We start from the raw sequence: 20,587 nt of genomic DNA, 5'->3' as shown, positions 1-20,587 counted from the left end.
TCTCACGGCCCATTCTACGAGGGCACAAGCCTCATCGACAGCATTCCTGGCCCAGGTGCCAATTCAAGAAATCTGCAGGGCGGCAACATGATCCTCGGTGCACACATTTGCCGCTCACCATGCCATAACCCAGCACGCTAGAGACAATGCAGCCTTAGCAGAGCAGTGCTCCAGTCTGTTGTTCCATAACTCCGACCCCACCTCCAAAGTAGGGCTTGGGAGTTACCTAACTGGAATAGACATGAGCAAGCAGTCGAAGAAGAAAAAACGGTTACTCACCTTCTTGTAACTGTTGTTCTTTGAGATGTGTTCCTCACGTCTATTCCAGACCCACCTGCCTTCCCCTCTATTGGAGTAGCCGACAAGAAGGAACTGAGGAGGCGCTGGGTCGGCAGGGTCATATATTGAGTGGAAGTGCCACTCCAGGGGGCTCCACAGTTGACCCGATGGGTGCTGCTAGGGGAAATACTTTCCGACAACTGTGCATGCAGCACGCACACACCTAACTCGGATGGATATGAGCAATACATCTCGAAGAACAACAGTTATGAGAAGGTGAGTAACCATTTTTTTTGATTCCTTGACTTCTTTAAGTGGTATCTGCAGAGTGTCTGCCAACCATTTTATGAGGTCCTGAAATGGGGGGAAATCATTGGCCATAGGCAGGGGTGGAGGCATAACTGCCTCAACTTCTGATGACAAGGAATGGTAGTTTTTCCTCATCTGCCCTAGCTTCCTGCTCCTAGAATGCCTCCTTCTGCTGAGGAATGGGCTGTGGTGGAGGGGACTGTATGTCTCTTATCCTGATGGGTTCTACTGTATAGTCTTGGACTTGCTTCTGAAGTTCATGCCCCCTTGTGGTGATACTCCGTAGGAGTCACCTGAAGTGGAGCAACCCTAAGGACACTACCCAAAGATGACGAGGTTATTCACCGTGTGCAATGAACTGTGGTTCTTCAAAATGTGCATCGAGATGCCTTGGAATTTTTTTGTCGGTATGCCACCCAGGGGTCCCAGGTATTGCTATTGTGGGGGGGTCGTACGGGGGATGGGAAGTATCATCCAAAGTTGTTCCCACCAGCTGTGATGTCTTCCCTGAAATGCCTCTCTCCGTCTGTGGGTATCAAAGAACGGGTTCTCAAATGGCTGGGTAGGAAAGCCCTACGCCAAGAGAGAAGAGACTGAAGGGAAGTTTCCATTATCATCCTCAACATCATCTAGTGGAGGTGCCCCAGGCGAAAAAGGCAGTGAATCGGGCAATACTGGGGACAGATGGGAGTCCAATGACTGAGTAGGTCTCAGTACCAAGAGGCACTCTGTACCTATGAGCACCAGGAAGGCAGACATTCCTGACTGCTCTGAGTTCCAACAGGTTGATGTGGAGACTGGCTTTCTGAGGTGCCCATCTACCCTGAATTGCGAGGGTATTGAGGTGTTCTACCCACCCTAACAGTGATGTGTCTGTTATCTCAGATATTGTTGGAGCTGGTCAGATGAAAGGGACAGCCGCACAGACATTGAATGGATTTTTTCACCAGTCTAGTGAATTCTTCACCTGGAGGGGAACTGTAACTGTTTGTCCACGTTATCTCTGGTGGAGGAATAGATCGTTGTGAACAAGCCCTGAAAGCAGCAGAGGTATAGACTTGCAAGCACAGTCACAAAGGTGAAAGCTGCCATATGACCCAGAAGCTGCAAACATTTCTTACTGTAGCATGGGAGGTTCCTTGAATTGTCCCAATCAGGTTTGCCAAAATTATGAATCTGTATGTGGAAAGGAAGGCCCTGGCTGCCAACAAATCCAAATATGCTACTGTGAATTGTATTCTCTGTCAGGGGTTAACATGGATTTTTTTACGTTTAGCTGGAGACCCAATTCCTGAAAGAGAGAGAGCTGTCTGGGTGGAAGTTAATACTGCAGCGTAAGATCAGTTCTTGAGTACCCTGTCGTCGAGATATGGTATAATAAAAATTGCTTCTTGTTGAAGGCAAGCAGCTACTACTGATAGAACCTTTGAGAACATCACTGCAGCCAAAGAGAGGCTGAAAGGAAGTCTCTATATAGAAATAGGCATCCTGTAGTTTGAAGGCCAGAAACTAATCTCCTGTCTCTATTGAAGGGATTATAGCTGCCGGAGTCACCATCCTGTACTTATGAGACTTTACAAATTTGTTCAGTTGTCTTAGATCTAAGAACAGTCTTCAGAGTCTCTCCTTTTGTGGCATGAGAAAATACTTTGAATAAAACCCTTTCCCCCTGTGAGGGGATGGGACCAATTTTACTGTTCCTAAACAAAGGAGAAAAGTGTACCTTTTGACTCAGTTCAGTCTCATGAGATGGATCCCTGAAGAGGAATGGGGAAATGGGGGTGGGAGGGATGAAGGGACGTAAAGTGGATGGTGTAGCCCAATGTTTTAACCTCCATGGCCCACTTGTCTATTGTAAAATGCTGCCAGACCTTCTGAAAATGGGAAAGGAGGTCTCCAGAAGTGCAAAGATGGGCACAATGTTGCAGCTTGCAAACTAGAGGTGACAGAGGAGTTGAGCCCTCAACCAACCCATCAAAACTGTTGTTTTGATGATGACTGGGTGAGAAGCTCTTTTCCTCTGGAACTTTTGCCTCTTTCTAGAGCGTTCAGTGGTTCTGTGAAATCCAGAGAACTGGGTCAGGCATGATCTCCGAGCACTTTGAGACCTGCTAAATCTCCTTTTGTTTGTTGTTGTGTGTATACCCAGAGACATCAACATGGCCCTTGAGTCCTTCAGAAAGTGTGAGGACTCACCCACAGTCCCAGAGAAGAGCTTCTGACCATCAAATGGGAGGTCCTCGATAGTATTCTGAACCTCTTTTGAGAACCCTAACAGCTGGAGTCTCAACGCTCTGTGCATGATAACCATTGTGGAGATGGATCTAGCAGCAGCGTTCAGGGCATTTAAAGATGTTTGGAGAGAAGTTCTGGCTAATAACTGACTCTCCTTACTGATGCCCTGGAAGTGCTCTCTATGCTCCTGTGGAAGATGTTCAATAAAGGTTTCAAACTTGTTGTAATTTATTAAGTCCTATCTGGCCATGAATGCCTGACAGTTTGCAATCCAAAATTGGAGGGTCGTGGATGAGTACGCCTTTCGGCCAAAAAGGTCCTACCTCTTCTGGTCCTTATTGTCAGGGGTAGATCTGGAGAAATGTTGTTTATCCTGACTTGTTTACAGTATCCACCACCAGGGAATTAGGTGGGGGATGGGAAAACAAAAATTCTGAGTCCCTGGAAGGAACATAATATTTCTTATCCATCTGTTTACAAGTTGGTGGGATGGTGGCAGGAGTTTGCCACAGTCTTTGATGGATCCAGAAATTAATGGGAGCACAACTTGGGTGGGTGTTGCCAACTGCAGAATGTCCAGAAGCTTGTGTTGTAAGTCTTTAATTTCTAAAGAGGTATCTAGAGGGTATCGATCTACCCCTGGAAATTCTAGCTATACTTTAGTAACCAGATCACAACTTAAAAATGTTGTAATGTGATAGCAGCACAGAAGCGCATTTGCAAAACCTTCTATGGAGAGCTCCTCCTATAATAGTAAGAAAGTAATTAAGTCTACATGCAAACCACAAATAGTGAAAACATTAGAGAAAAACAGGAAGAATATTTTAAAGAAAAGAAAAAATGTCATTTATCTTCAGGCAGACATTAAACTCTTGCATACCTGATCTAAGTTTGATAGACTGTTTGGATCTTGACTGAGAGCCTGGTATTGGCCCCGAAGTCTGTCTCCTGCAGCAATCTTTCTGAACTTCTTAAGATCCACAACATATAAGGCACTACAAAAACAAAAATTCATTAAGTTTTGCATATTTTGACATACCTACTAGAAACAGGAAAAAACTTGATAACAAGGAGGCAAATACTGTGTATGCAATAAAGGAATGTTATTTTAAGTAACTAGCTGAAGCCCAACACAAGAAGTGAACTCAACATGTGCTAATCAATCTACCACATGGATTTAGGGTGGATAAAAAAAATCAATTAAAAAAAAATTAGATTCTTTATTAATCAGATTTTTTTCATGTGTTATTTAAATTATAATTTTTTCTTAAAAATAAACCTGTTTAAAATGAAATCTGAATTTAATACAAAAATGTTAAGCCTAAAATTATTATAATCTCTTAACATTTAAATAAAAATAAACATGCTGAATCCATAAGCCTCTATCAAAAATTTTGAGTTAAAGGCTGTTTTTCTATATAGAGAGAGAATCAGGGGGAAAACTAACTTTTGAGGTTAAGCTTTATAAATGTCACAATAAGTCATGTACAGGTCTGTCTCATCTTACGCGGGGGTTCCGTTCCGCGGTTAGCGCGTAAAGCGAAAACCGCGTATAGTCAAAATTACATTGAGTTGAATGGCGGGCGGAATCGCCCGAACTACAAGTACAGTATTAAAATTGTTATTTTTCTCTTTTTTTGTTTTGTTTTTGCCGACCGCATAAAGTTGAAATTGCGCATGTTAAATGTGCGTAAGATGCGGCAGACCTGTACCATATTGAGGGCTTGATCCTGTGGCGGACCCAGGGGCTGTGCTACTGGGTGCAAGAGACTAACAAAGGCATCGCAGGTGTTGGAACCTAGCCTCTGACACCAGGAGACACCATCATGTATCTCATCCAGATCATTCAATGAGTCCACCTGCGTGAGCTCATTCTCCTATTTTACAGCTTCTCCCTACCTGAACTCTGGCTCAGTTCTCAAATTATGAGTATCTATGACTTCACCCATCATGGAAACTTACTCTCCGGTTCATGGAAAAATACTGATCTGCCCAGTAACTACCAGCCTTTGCTTCTGGATGGTTCTCAGCACTTCAGGTAAATGGCCCTTCTCTGTGTCCTTGCATGTGTACCCAGACAGAGATGCAAACAGAAATCCATTAATTTCTCAATTGCCTTCCTTTCTGTCTCTAAACAAATAAAATACTTAAGTCTAAAAGATATGTAGATTATACAAGCAGAATTTTTAGATTGTTGTGAGTTCATTTGTTTTCTGTAGAGGTGAGAGTTATGTAACAAGGCAGAAGGAGCAGAGTGTGTAACCAGAAAGAAGCAACACTGGTGTCAAAGCAGGACGCTTTGGAAAGAAGGGACAAAATTCTTCACAATGCAGCCCTAGACATGGTTCACTCATTATGACCAGGCCACTTTTCCACCTGGCAGAATAGAGAGTGCTAGAAGGTTACTGGATACTATGTATGAGAAGGAAATTGAACAGTGTGCCGAAAAATTGGAGGGAAATTTGTTAATCTGAGTCTTGATGGGTGGAGCAATGGTACACAATGATCCAGTAACATGTGCTTGTGTGACAAGAGAATATGGAGTTGTCTATCTTGCAAAAACAACTGATACAGCAGAATATTTAAAAGAAGTAGCAATAGAAGTAGAAGTAAAAGCTGTAACAAACTGAACAAAAATTCAAGTGTGTAGCTTTGTCACAGGCAGTGTTACAAATGTAGCACAGATAGGAAGAAATCTAGAGAAAGATAATGAAGAGAACCTGAACCTTATAACATATAGGTGCAGTACTCATTTGATGAATCTTTTAGCTTAATATTTAAGTACAACTCCAGGAATAAAGGAAAATGTTGCTGAAATTGCAAAATACTTCTGTAACATCCACTTTGCTTCGGCTTCACTGAAGAGAGCAGGAGGACCCAAACTAATTCTCCCCCAAGATGTACAGTGGAATTCAGTGGTTGACTGTTTTGAGCTATTTATTAAGAACTGAGCTATACTGATGACAATTTGTGGAAAAAATTGTGACAAAATAGATGAGACTATCACAGACTAAGTAGTCAACAGCAGACTAAAGAGAAACAGAAGATATGCTGAATAAACTGAAACCTATTTCCATAGCCGTGTCAAACTGCGGAAAGATTGCTGCTCTATTGCTGATGCTGTTGAAATTTGGAAAGATCTTTAAGAGACATTGAAGAAAGAAATAACCAACAACAAAGTTAAATTACAGGCAGTAAAAAAAAATGGATGGAACAAGCACTTACTCCACCTCATTTTCTTGCCAATATTCTCAACCCAAAGTACCAGGATCGATGTCTAACTGCTGAAGAAGAAGATGCTTCTATGACATGGACATCAATCATGCCAAACATAATAAAATTATATGGCTGGAGTGATCCATTTAAGTAATACATGTCTCCTGATTGATGTTTTAAAGAAAGTCACTGAACTGGTGAAAAGCAACAAAGAGTCCTGTGGCACCTTATAGTCTAACAGATGTATTGGAGCATAAGCTTTCGTGGGTGAATACATGCGTCTGACGAAGTGGGTATTCACCCACGAAAGCTTATGCTCCAATACATCTGTTAGTCTATAAGGTGCCACAGGACTCTTTGTTGCTTTTTACAGATCCAGACTAACACAGCTACCCCTCTGATACTGAACTGGTGAAATCACTAGCTAAGCACCGGAAACCAGAGTTTGCTGAAGTGCTAAATCAGCTTTTGACAGCAGCAGCCTATTCCGCAGGCACAAAACATATTTTCTTCATTTGGACGAATTCATTCAAAGCTGAGAAATCGATTGGGATTTGAAAAAGCAGGAAAACTGGTCTCTCTCTTCCAGTCTATGAATAAAAATGAGGATGGAGGGGATGAGAGCCACTAGTTTGAAAAGTCTGAAGGACAGTCTAAGTAACTTAGGAGACTGTTGTCTCATTTTCAAGAGATTCAGGCGAGAAGGAACTTAAGCTTCACTCACTTTCGGTTAGGGATTGTTGAAATTTTTCCCAGGATAACCTGAAATAATCAGTTTAATTTACTGACTACAGTGAATCCCTCTGTTTAATAAATTATTTAGTTGTATATATGTAACATGTTTTGATATATCATTCACCATTTTCTAACATACTAAAAATGTACGGTTAATAAGAATCTGAAAGTATTAAGCTATATAATTGCTTAAATAAATGCATACCATCCTAAGTAGCAAAAGATGTACCAAATGTAGTGTAAAGGTTCTATTTAGCTGTAAATCAAAATGTTTTAATGGTTATATCGACCAATGACAATGCACCTTGCTTTAGAAAATAACTGAAGTACAAATGAAAAAGTTGATTAAAATTGATTATTTAAAATCAAAACTTTCCACTTAAAGTGATTTAAATCATGATTTAAATCAATCCACCTCGCATGGATTTTATGCTTTATTTCTGTCTCTCTCAGGATATCTTAGACTATTTGATTGTTATTGAATTCCTTACTGACAAAAGACCAAAATTTTCAACATTTCTACAAACAGTCCAAAAATATAAATTAATGTTCCTACCTTATGTGGTATTTCCTTCTTCCAAGATGTGATGCCCAATACCCTGATTTCCAGAAACGGTACCCATCCATTTCTGTGCGACTGTCACAAAAGGGGACATATCCATAGGGAGCTCCATTTAGATCTATCTCTCTAAGTTCTTTGAGGTCACTTCTCACAATCTAAACAAGAGAAAAACAGGAAACATTTATTTTTTGTAGTTTAATGTTGTTTTGCCCCCTTATAAAGATATTTTCCAAATGCCAGCTGTACTCCCACAGATTTTTGACAGAAATGAGTCTAGTCTGTTAGACTAATAGTCTGTTAGAACATGTTTATCTAGTTATCGCTTGGCAAAATGCATACTTTCTCTTTGTTACTGTGGTAGGGTCAGCCTCTGCAGCACACCTCTGTGGCCTGCTTCCCAGTTGGGTCGGATAACTGACCCCAACCACCTGACCCCCAGTCAATCAGGATCAGCTGGAGGCGGCTGGAGGAGATGAGCGATCACAGGCGAGGCTGAACCCTACCCTTCTTAAAGGGCCAGCCAGCCTGGGATAGGATACTATGTACAGCTTCAGTTGATCATATTTAGGCTTGGAAGGATTAGATTTTTATTGGTAAATGTTAGTAAACATCAATTTCACCATACACATACAAGCTAATGAAAACATATTTCCAATCGATAATAATTGAAACTTACAGATAGGAAAAATAAGAAAAATGCTACTTGAGAACTTAAGAGTTTGATTTAAAGATATTTACTTTATATATTTTGACCTGTGATATTGACAATGTGTTTAATAGTTGTAAAAAATTTAACGTTTTGAATCAGGGTCTACTGTCATTAAATAATTGTCTGACACACCCTACTAATTTCCTGCAACTTCAAAACTTTAAATCAACAAAAATTAAAAAATGCTTAAACCCCATAATTTTGCACAAATAGGCAAAAAGGCTTTAAAACAAAAATATATAGATGCCAAAATTATAAAAATTGAATTCTGCCAAGCCTGATCATATTTAATAACTAAAAGAAATAATAAGTAAAAAGCACCATCTTCGATTTATAGACCAACATTTCTGGATGCCCAAGCTGACACACCTCAAAGAGGCATGATTTCCAAAAAGTGATGAGCACCTCCCTTCTGAAAAATCAGGACCTGTTAGGTATGTCAGTTTCGCCACCCAAAAATTATGGCACCCAAATCATTAGTCACCTTTGCAAATCTAGCCCATATAATATCCTTACCTTTCAGAAAGGTTCTGAACATGCTTTACAAACAGTATCTATTCAGCACCAAGACACTTACAAAAAGTATCCTGGGATTTTTAATGACCACTTGATCAAAACTTCAGCATCACATCCATCTGAGACAGCACACTGGCTCCAAGTCTATGGTGTGAAGGTATTACTTCGTTAATGAGTAAAAAGGGCTGCATACTGAATTTTGGACACCACATCATGCAGCACCTTCAGTAATGCTTAGTGATGGCCAATCCAGTTATTGAGACCTGATGAGATCAATATCTGAGACAGGATATCTACAGGGATGGTAAGGGTTGACATGCAAAACCCTGCTTTCAGATGTATTTTTCTAAAATTGTTTCTTACCTGGTCGGCATCAACAAATATTATTTTGTACACAGCCAGTGGAAAAAGAACATCCAGAAAAAGGATTTTGTAACCCCAGATAATTCTTTGCTTTTCAGTCTGTTGATGAAGCCAGCGGGGCCACTTATACTGTACTAGTTCATACTGGAATCCATATTCTTTGGCCATGTGAGGAATAATCTCCTAGAAATGGAAAAAGAAAAAAACCCAAAACTTTATGCAGTGCAATATGCACAGAGGTTAAGTGACTTGTGCTAGGTCACACAGCAAAGCTGGCATTGTTGATACCCAAACCCATAACTCCTAAGTCCCATTTCTATAAGTTAACCAACGGATAATGCTCTCTTAATTATAACCATTCTTGTTGTCTCTATCCTATATATATTCTCCCGCTCCCCCGCATTACATTCCCCTTTTTTTTTTTTAACGCCCCCAACTGATTTTTTTTATCTTTTAGGGTCAGGACATACTGATTAACACCACAATTATGTCAGAAAATGTTTTATACATGGAGTCTGATGCAAAATGAAATTAACTACAATGACAGTTGGTGCATTTAACGTGTTTCAGCTGCTCTGACAATTTCCATAATTCTAGTGGTATTCCCAACTATATGTATTTTTCTTAAACTGATATAATCTGTAAGAGTACAAGAAACTTTTAAAATGTACCCATTCTACCTTGGTTTCAGAAGAAAAAAAAAGATCTTATACAATGGCTGCTTAAAAACTTTGATATTAATGTTTCCATAATGTAATTATTTTAATTAATTTAAATTGATTTTTAAAATCCATTCTAATTATAAAAAATATGATAGTCAGTAAAAGCGACAATGCATTGCTATTCATTTTACTACTTGTGGCAGAGCTCTGACCTTGCCCCGGTGGGTCCTGCGCTTCTAGGCGGTATATGCTAGCCTCAGTGGCTCTCTGTGACCCTCCACGTAGCCCTTCTCTCTCTAGGGCCAGGGTTACAGTCTACTGAGCCCTTTTCATCATAAGCCAGCAAGGAGGTTGGTGAGAGAACTCCCACAGTCTCTGTTGTCCCTAGGGGTTTGTTTTAGAACAGTTTAGCCTCCTGTCCTGACAGGGGCCTGACTTCCCCTCCCAGGAGGTGTTCCTGTAGTGGTGGGTTGGGGGGAACCCGGGCCCGCCCTCTACTCCAGGTTCCCGCCCAGGGACCCTAATGGTAGCAGCTGTTGGCAGCCAACCTTTCATTGCCAGAGTTGCTACATTTCCCTGGGCCACTTCCCCACAGCTCTCCTGCTTCTCCCTTCTTCACCCTTACCTTAGGGCTCCCTTATCAATAACTTGAGGGTGTCTTCATTAACCAGCCCTTCAGCCGCACTTCCTCTCCCCTGGCTCTCCTCTGCCTGACTGGAGTGAGCCCTTTTTATAGTATCAGCGGGGCCTTAATTAGAGTCAGGTGATCACATTAGCTTAATGGCCTCACCTGACTCTTTGCAGGTTAATTGGAGTCAGGTGTTCTCATTAGCCTGGAGCAGCCCCTGCTCTGATCAGTCAGGGAACAGAAAACTGTTAATCCAGTGGCCAGTATATCTGCCTTCTGCTATTCTGCTGTACCCAACTGGCCTGGGTCTATCACATACTCTTATTAACAATGCAAGCACAATGAAAGATGGACATTACACTTACCTTAAATGTAGGAGAAAGATAATTTTTCAGAAACCAAAATTTAACAGGTGTCTTGGTATGACGCAGAACGGAAAGCATCATAATTCTGTGGAACGAAAAGTCTATAATAAATAAATTAATATATTCATGAAATCACCCATTATATATTAGAAATAAAAACTTGTAGCAAACCTGATTCTATTTATGATTCTTGCTAACACAGTTTAAGCAAGGTTTGACTTCCATGATCATAAACTGCATTCTGGCATAGATTTTTCTAGACCGCTTTTAGACAGCTAAGTCTATACCACACTAGCCAAACTGTATTTAAACCACATTAGAAGGAACAGTGTTTAAATAAACATGGGTCTACTAACAGGTTCTACCCTAAGGTACATACATCTGTGACTGAAATGGAGCTGCTCTGTAATAATTAATAAATACTGTATGTTAACTTGGTTATTGGGATGTTTACTGTATGACTGTATTAGTTTAGTTTAATAGGGACTGTAAGAAAAAACAAGCAGGAAGGAGACAGAATGGCTCAAGGTAAGTCACTCTTCACCAAACATTGACAGTGTAAGGGACAGTGCCAGGGCAGAAAAAGGCCTAGCAAAGCAGGAAATCTAAAGAACGGTGGCAGGTTTAAAAGTAATATTCTCAAGAGAGACAGAAGAGTTGCTTGGGGAAACAAGACTGAGGTACATGACAGCCTGCCAGAGGAGTCTGAAGAAGTTGGTCCTGCCTAGGTTACTATCAGAGGATGGTATGCCTCTTGGTAAGAAAGACATGGGTATAAACGGTTTTCTCTAAATGCTTTGTCCCTCCTGCAAAAGAAATACTTTTATTTTAAGAAAGCTGTTTTGAATCATTGTAGTTCACTGGTTACAGATTTTGGGAGGGAAGAACTGCAGGTGTTCAAGCTCAGTCAGACCTGCTAGGTAAGAACAGTTGATCCACAAGGTACTGCAGCCCTGGGACTAGTCTGGGGGCTTGTGCACACCACTTACATCAGTATAACTTATGTTGCTCCAGGATGTGAATAAGCCACCCTCCTAAACGACGGAAGTTACACCAACCTAACTGCAGGTGTGGATAAAGCTATGTTGGCAGGAGAGTTTCTCCCACTGACATAGCTACTGCCTCTTGCAGAGTTGGTTTTATTATGCTGACTGGAGAGCTCTCTCCAGTCAGCATGAGCACTTTCACCATCAGACACACTACAGCGGTGCAGCTGCGCTGCTGTATCGCTTCTAGTGTCGACTAGCCCTAAGAGTGGGTGAATTACAGAATTCCATTCTGTGGGGATGCACTCAGAGAGAGGATACAGCATACACAATGGCAAAAATGGAGAATGGAGAGAGGTAAATAGTGGTGTCCCCCAGAGATCTGTACTGGGCCCTATTTAACATTCATAAACGATCTGGAAAAATGGGTAAACAGTGAGGTGGCAAAATTTGCAGATAATACAAAACTACTCAAAATAGTTAAGTCCCAGGCAGACTGTGACGAGCTACAAAAGGATCTCACAAAACTGGGTGACGGGGCAACAAAATGGCAGATGAAATTTAATGTTGATAAATGCAAAGTAATGCACATTGGAAAACATAATCCTAACTATACATATACAATGATGGGGTCTAAATTAGTTGTTACCACTCAAAAAAGCGATATTGGAGTCATTGTGGATAGTTCTCTGAAATCATCCACTAAATGTGCAGTGGCAGTCAAAAAAGCAAACAGAATGTTGGGAATCATCAAGAAAGGGATATATAATAAGACAGAATATATCATATTGCCTCTATATAAATCCATGGTACACCCACACCTTGAATACTGCATGCAGATGTGGTCGCCCCATCTCAAAAGAGATATATTGGAATGGGAAAAGATTCAGAAAAGGGCAACAAAAATGATTAGGGGTATGGAACAGCTTCCGTATGAGGAGAGAATAATAAGACTGGGATTTTTCAGCTTGGAAAAGAGCGACTAAGGGGGGATATGATAGAGGTCTATAAAATCATGAGTGGCAGGGCCTGCTTTAAGAAGTTCGGGGCCCGATTCAAATAGTTTCGACGGGGCCTTGGCAGGGATGACTCACCCGGTAGCGCTCCGGGTCTTCCACGGCACGGTCGGACCCGCCGCCGAAGATCCGGAGTGAGTGAAGAACCCGCCACCGAAGTGCCGCCGAAGACCTGGAGCGTTGCCGGGTGAGTAAAAATTAAAAAGGCGCCTAAGTTAGGTGCTCTTCTTTAGGGAGCGGGGCCCGATTCAGGAGAATCGGCCTAAAGCCGGCCCTGATGAGTGGTATAGAGAAAATAAATAAGGAAGTGTTATTTACTCCTTCTCATAATACAAGAACAAGGGGCCACCAAATGAAATTAAGAGGTAGCAGGTTTAAAACAAACACAAGAAAGTATTTTTTCACGCAACGCACTGTCAACCTCTGGAACTCCTCCTTACCAGAGGGTGTTGTGAAGGCCAATACTATAACGGGGTTCAAAAGGGAGCTAGATAGATACATGGAAGATAGGTCCATCAATGGCTATTAGCCAGGATGGGCAGGAATGATGTCTCTAGCCTCTGTTTGCCAGAAGCTGGGATTGGGTGACAGGGCAATGGATCACTTGATGATAACCTGTCTGTTCATTCCCTTTGGGGCACCTGCCATTGGCCACTGCCAGAGGACAGGATACTGGGCTTGATGGACCTTTGGTCTGACCCAGAATAGCTGTTTTTATGTTAATCTCGGTCAATTGTTTCAAAAAATCTGTGAACAAAAGCAGACTAAGCAGTCTGACACAAAACACTACAATGATTCCCTTAAAACAATTATGATTTATCAGATCATTAACCTGTGGATACAGTAGTATTAGTATATATATGATAGTATGTAGATTTTGGGCCAAATTCAGCCATTATCTAAACAGATGTGACTCCAATGAAGTTGTGGAGTTACTCTGCATACACTAAGGCTGATTTTGGCCTTTTGGTGTTCATATTTATCACATACATTGATGCACGGCATTAAAAAAGGATTTTCTTTAAAAGAGAGATATAATATTCTTGAACACACATACATTGGATCAATTAGATCTCTAGTATAATTCAATAGTTGAACCAAAAATAAATTTGATCCTTCCTGTGTACATTTTTTCTATGCCATGTTATTATTCCTACTGTTTTCTTAAAAAGAATAGCCATACTTCCTAAAAACTTTAACTTTTTGATGAACTTTTAGAGTATTCCCATTAAATTCCTAAGTTTTCCTTTTTGCTTAAATTACCTTAAAAAGCGTTCATATAAATGGCCTGAAGCAACCGAAAAAATATTTAGAACATCATTTTTCTTCTCTTTTTCTTCTGTTTGAAGATCTGAAAAACTTAAAAATAAATATCTGTTATAGGCTCTGTAACTAGGGAGAAGGACAAAGACTATAAAAGCCACCCAAAGAACTACATTAATAGCAGGGTGATATATTGACAGAATCGTAAGTAACAGTTTCTATACAAGCTCAACTCTGCCCCCATCTTTTGCATATGCATTACAATAGTCTTTAAAATTACATGACCACATTCTATTTTTTCAAAAGGCCCAGTGAATTTTCTATTCACTGCACAGTGAATGAGACAGAGTGAGTGTGAATGAGCAATATTTGTTTTTATAATCATTGTTCAGTGAGTGGACCACAGCTGCATTCACTAACCATCATTCATCCAGTCTCCTGGAAGCTCAAATGTGCTCTCCGTTAAACTTTTTAAAATTTGTATGTATTGTCAAATTACAAGTGAAAATTGCAAACAGAACATTGCCAAAGATAAGATACAAATCTACAGGACCCCCGTCTTATTCTCTACACTACCATATCCACCATGCACCATATACTTGCACTCTGAATGATGAAGACAGGAGTGGGGATGTCCTGTAGAAAGTATAGGCTATGATCATATAATTAGTATTATAAGAGATGCTAACAAAAGGGTAAAATTAAGGTTCAAAGATTCACAGAGTTTAAGACCAGAAGGGACCAACAGATTGAGTCTGACCTCCTACATATTAGGGGCAGTTTCATTTCACTCAGTTGCCCACATAATAAGTGTAATAAACTTATGTCTGACTAAAACATATCTTCCAGAAAGGCATCTAGTTTTGATTTGAAGACAAAGAGATGGAGAATCCACCACTTCCCTTCTTCGTAGTTTGTTCCAGGGGTTAATCACTCTGTCAAAAACTTCAAATATGAATTTGTCTGGCTTCAGCTTCCAGCTATTGGTTCTTGTTATACCTTTCTTCATTAGATTAAAGAGCTCTTTAGTACCTAGTATTTTCTCTGTATGAAAATACTTATACACTATAATCAAATCATCTTTCAATCTTTTTTTTGATAAGCTAAGCAGGTTGAACTCTAAGGGTATGTCTACACCCAGCCGCTAGTTCGGCGGCTGGGAATCGAAGTTCTGGGTTCGACTTATCGCGTCTTGTCTGGACGCGATAAGTCGAACCAGGAAGTGATCGCCGTCGACTGCGGTACTCCAGCTAGACGAGAGGAGTACCGCGGCGTCGACGGGGGAGCCTGCCTGCCGCGTGTGGACCGAGGTAAGTTCGAACTAAGGTACTTCGAACTTCAGCTACGTTATTCATGTAGCTGAAGTTGCGTACCTTAGTTCGAATTGGGGGGTAAGTGTAGACCAAGCCTTAGTCTCTCATTAAAAGGCATTTTCTCCAGCATTTGAATAATTTTTGTGGCTCTTTTCTGCACCGCCTCCAATTTGTGCAGTCTAGATGAAAATGTCTAAATAGAACTAAAAAGGAAAAAAAACAGTTATGGAAATTTTTTTTTAGAATTTAGATCCACAATGAGCTTTCATCTAAGGAATATAGCAGGGGAAATACCCATGAAAATTTCCCTCTCAGATTTCTGCTGGGAGGAACTTAACCCAATTAACACAACAGAAGGACTCCTCATTTCCAGTTCCCAGCTCCACCCCAGGCTGGAGCAGCTGACAGTAGCTATTACATGGAAATTCCTTCTGAGTCCCCTGTGATGTTATATAAATCAAATATAACCATGTAAATAATTGTTGCAACCACTGTTATACAATTGCAACAAATCTTATATGAAGTATGTCATGTAAGGTGTCAATGGAAAAATTATGATTGATTATCCTATTTGTATGCATGTATCATTTTTGTGTCGGAAGTTGTGAATATTGACTATATATCTATGTTTCATATGTGTTTGCTCCTGGGTAACACCCACAAGGTAGTTTACATCTGATCTAGCCAGCACATTGTGAATGGACTATTCAAGTTGATGACCCACTAATGAACACAATGAGCCCTGGAAGAAGCTTACCCCCACCTGATGGACATTCCTGTGGACGTTTTAGCCAGAATACTGGGTTCTGGCCCCAGCTATGACACACTGAAGCATGCAAGGGCATGTGACAAGCTCATGTGACACTGGACTCCATCTTGTGCCTGTACTTTTCCACAAACTGTGCTGGGGGCTTTGCTTGGAACAATGAGTTTCCCTCCACACGGGAGAAGCTATAAAAGGCCCTCGAAACATCTCCATTTTGCCTCTTTCCTGCTCTGATCTCTGGACTATGGACTTTAACTAACAGGAGCATTACAACCAATGCATTGAGAACCTTCAAATCTTTTGGATGTTACCAGAGACATTATAAGTCAGCAGTTTATGTCATCACTGCTTCAAACCTGACACAAGAACTCTGCAATTGTTGTACATACTTGATTCCTTTGACCATGTTAACTCTCTCCTCTTTCTTTTCTCTTATAAATAAATCTTTAGATATTAGATACTAAAAAGATTGGCAAAAGCATGATTATTGGGTAAGATCTGAGTTATATATATGTATGTGGCTGGTCCTCCTGGAGAGTTTTTGCCTGGGCTTCTTTTAATCCATGAGGACACATTTTCAGCTTCATAACTATATATACATGAAATTACAACCTATAATGTTACTATAATAACAATGCTCAGTGCATCATGAGCCTTCCGAAGACACCTGACATGACAAACTTTGCACTGGATACCACACAATCATATTATAAGGATGAACATGGGGGTGCAGGGTGTTCCCCCGAGGTACAGAGTGTCACAGTGTCCCTATGGGGTCTCCACTTGAGGTGACTCCGAAGCAATAGCAAAAAGAGGAGCGGCTTTGGAGCTGGAGCCAATACAGAAGGACTGTCATGGCAACAGCAGCTTTTGATTTAGAGGCACATACCAGAATGCAGTGTTTGAAAAAAATGCATTGATATCCAGGTTGCCGCTTTGCAAATTTCAGCACTTGGCACATTTTTTAAATAGTGCCATGGAGTTAGTTTGGGATCTTGTAGAATGAGCTGTTCAAGGGGGCTGAACATTAGCAGCCTGGTAAGAAGCCAGAAATCCACTTTGAAAGTCTTTGTGTAGAGATCATGGATCCTTTAAATCTGGTCACAACTGAGATAAACAGTCCAGAAGACTTTCTAAACAGTCCAAATAGAAGGCTAATGCCCTTCTAATATTGGTGTCGCATTGGGGGGAAAAACACAGGAAGGTGGATAACATGGTTAATGTGGAAATCAGAGAATATTTTAGGTAAAACCTTGGGACATGGGAATAATGATACCTTATTCCTGAAGAGAACTGCAAATGGGTGAGGGGAAATCACCTATTAACGATCCTAGTTTCCTGACTACACAAGCAGAAAAGATGGCCACCGAGAATGCCGTTTTCATAGATAAGTGCAGCAGAGAAGACTTAGCTAGTGGCTCAACGTGGGATGAACAAAGACTGAGAATCCTAGCACAGGGGAATGAAAGGCTGTAATAGCTGTCAAATAAAAACTCTGACTGAACTCATGGAAAGATCTGATTTCTTTAAATCCAACAAGCAATCAAGAACAGCAAAGAGGGAACAGTACACCAATTGTGAGATGTCTTCAAGGTTTGAAGATAAGTACTTCGAATAGACATCTTTCTGTGGTTTAGTAGGATCTCTTGTATCTCTGTCACACAGGAAACCCCTGAGAACCACTGAAAACCCAAGCTCTGTGTTGGAGGATGGCCAAGTCCAGATAGTGTTCAACTGGAATCCTGAGACAGCAGGTGGGAAATGGTCAATGCTGCAACACTGCAAATGAAGTGAGGTGAATCAGGTAAGGGTACCAGACTTGCCTTGGACAAGTTGACGCAACTAGAATGACTCTAGCTTTGACTTATTTCGTTCAACATCCATTAGAATTAACAGTATCAGAGAATGTGCACAGAGAAAGTCCCTCATCCAAGAATGAGAAAGTTGTCTTCCAAGACTGATGATCCAGATGCCCCATCAACCTGAATTTCTTGCACTGTCTGTTGGCAGTAGTTGCAAAGAGATCCATTTTCGGAAACCCACAAAGCCAGGAAAATCTGTTTGAGAATCCAAGGGTCCAGTTCCCATTTGTAATTCTGGGAGAAATGTTTGGTCAGATCACCTGCCATGATGTTCTGCATGCCTGAGAGATTAAGAGGCTGAAAAGAGAATGTGATTGGCTATACACCACTTCCATAGTTTTATTGTTTCAGCACAAAGAGAGAGGAATTTTGCTTCTCCATGATGATTTACGTAGAACATGCAGGCTATGTTATCTGGCATAACTTTGCTCAGTTAAGGGAAGAAAGTGGATACAGGTGTTCCTGACTGCTCTTAATTCTAGGAGGCTGATGTGTAAGAGAGATTCTTGAGGCAACCATTTGCCTTGGATGAAGCATCCCCCAAGGTGAGCTCCCCATCCCATAAGTGACGCATCTGAAGCTGTGATAATAGTAGGAGGAGGCTAGGTGAAAGGAAATCATGCATGCACTCTGGACAGGTCTTTCCACCAGCCGTGTGAGTGTGTCACCTGACAAGGGACAGATACCAACTTGTCTAGACTATGTTTATTTAGGATACAAACTGTTCTGAGACAACTCTGGAAGCAGCGAAGTTGCAGCCCGGTGTGTTGTGTTATGAAAGATGAAAGTACAAGCTGCCATATGACCCAGCAGTTGGAGGCAACTTCTTGCTGTTGTCTGGGGCCTTATTTGAATCTTGGCAATAAAGCTAGTCAGTGTTGTAAATCTGTCCACAGGGAGGTAAGCTCTACACGTTACAGCATCCAGAGAAGATCCTATGAAGTCTATCTGTTCAACTGTAATCAAAATGGACTTTTTGATACTGAGCTGAAGTTCTAAGCTGCAGATAAGGACATGGCTGGCTGTATTGCAGAGAGGACTTTGATGTACAACCAGCCCTTTAATAGCCAATTGTTGAGATAGAGGAAGATGATTATTCCCTGCTAACAAAGATAAGTGGCTATTACTTCCAGGACTTTGGAAAATACTCCTGGGACAGATGAGAGGTCAAAAGGGAGTATTTGATACATGAAGTGATGCTGGCCATCTTTGAAATTAAGAAACCTCTTGAGAGAGGGGTGATAGCCATACATGATCTGAAGATCGAGGATTGCAAACCAATCCACAGAATCTAATGATAGAATTATAGCTATGATCCTGAATATCTGATTTCACGAAGGTGTTTTGAAGTATGAGATCTAAAACTGATCTTCATCCACCATTCTTTTTCGGAACCAGAAAATACTTGGAATAAAATCCCTTCCCCTCTGTGCTGGACTGGAACTGATTCTATAGCCTCTATGCTTAGAAGAAAGGTAGTCTCCTGTCTCGGCAAATGTTTGTGAGAAGAGTCTCTGAGGAGGGATGGGGGGATGGAGGTGAATTGGATGGAGTAGCTTGATATTATAATCTTCAAAACCCATTTGTCAGATGTACTTTGTTCCCATGAAGCTCAAAAATGGAAGAGACTGTCTCCAAAGAGAGGGAGGTGAGTAGTGTGGTACAGCTGAAGATTCCCAAGGTGGGGATGTTCTGGACCTTTGACCACACCATCAGAATTGACATTTAGATGAGTAGGGGGGCTGGGTGATGGCAATGGTTGCAGTAGCAGGCCTTTTCTTTTAATATCTCGGTCTCTTAGGTGGTTCAGCCAGTCTATGAATGTCAGAGAACTGGAACAGATGGGATCTCTGTGTTGGGATCTACTAAATTTTTTATTTGCAGGTGTGTATATACTGACAGACCTGAGTGTGGCCTTCAAATCCTTTACAGTGTGCATGGATTAATCAGTGGACTCACTGAAAAGTTTCAGTCTGTCAAAAGAAGGTCTTCTATGGTATTTTGGACCTTCCTAGAAAATCTCAACTGCTTCAGCCAAGATGTTTGATGCAGGACAGCAGCAGAGATGGAAAGAGCTTCAGTGTCAGCTACCTCTAGAGAGGCTCACAACCAAGTACTTGCTAAGAGATGACTCAGTTATGAACTCAGCCTGGAACTATTCCTAATGTTCCGGTGGAAGACGATTAATAAAAGTGTTGAGTTTATTGTAGTTGGTATGCCATCTTTGCCATCAGAGCTGATAATTCACTATTCTAAACTGGAGGGTTATGGAAGAGTAGTTTTTACATCCAGCAAGTTGAAGGGCTTCTGGTCTTTATCATATGATATGAGTGAGTATGCTGTTAGTATTGCCTACCATGCTTACTAACAGCCTCTACAACTAAACAGTTGGGAGGAGGGTGTGAAAATAAAAACTTGTAATTTTTTCCTGGAACACAGTACTTTGTATTTGCTTGCATACATTGTAGTTGTTTGTGTCAGACTCCAGCTAGTTTTGGCAGGATGCAGTGGAGCCTCATTTACTGGTAAAGCTACAGAACCAGAGGGTGTACTGTGGAGGATGTCCAAGAACTTAAGTTGAGACACTTGCATCTTCTCCAGTGGAATCTGAAGCGAGTCAGCAATCTCTTTCATCAGCTCCTGAAACTGTTTAAAATCATCAGTGTAAGAGAGCAGAGATGGTATCAGAGCCTCATCTGGTGGAGATTAGTTTGTGGTGTCACCTCCTTGTCCACTTTAGTCTATTGCTCCTCAAAAGACTCCTCTTCTGGTTGGGGCTCTTGAGGAGGGAGAGATGGAGCA

The 20,587-nt window shown here is 41.0% G+C and overlaps 1 protein-coding gene across 1 annotated transcript in view; it reads right to left on the bottom strand.

Moving 5' to 3' along the window:
• UGGT2 (UDP-glucose glycoprotein glucosyltransferase 2) overlaps positions 1-20,587 on the bottom strand; it is a 267,640-nt gene that overhangs the window by 12,952 nt on the left and 234,101 nt on the right. The window contains exons 32-36 of the mRNA XM_065407070.1: positions 13,845-13,940; positions 10,580-10,664; positions 8,925-9,107; positions 7,331-7,491; positions 3,704-3,818 (exon numbers count right to left, since the gene is read on the bottom strand). Of these exons, the coding sequence (XP_065263142.1) occupies positions 3,704-3,818; positions 7,331-7,491; positions 8,925-9,107; positions 10,580-10,664; positions 13,845-13,940 (640 nt within the window). The remainder of the gene's footprint in view (positions 1-3,703; positions 3,819-7,330; positions 7,492-8,924; positions 9,108-10,579; positions 10,665-13,844; positions 13,941-20,587) is intronic.

Source organism: Emys orbicularis, chromosome 1 (genome assembly GCF_028017835.1).
Source record: "Emys orbicularis isolate rEmyOrb1 chromosome 1, rEmyOrb1.hap1, whole genome shotgun sequence".
NCBI classification, from domain to species: domain Eukaryota; kingdom Metazoa; phylum Chordata; order Testudines; family Emydidae; genus Emys; species Emys orbicularis.
The sequence above is the reverse complement of the archived record's forward strand: the minus strand, read 5'-3'. Positions and strand labels throughout refer to the sequence as shown.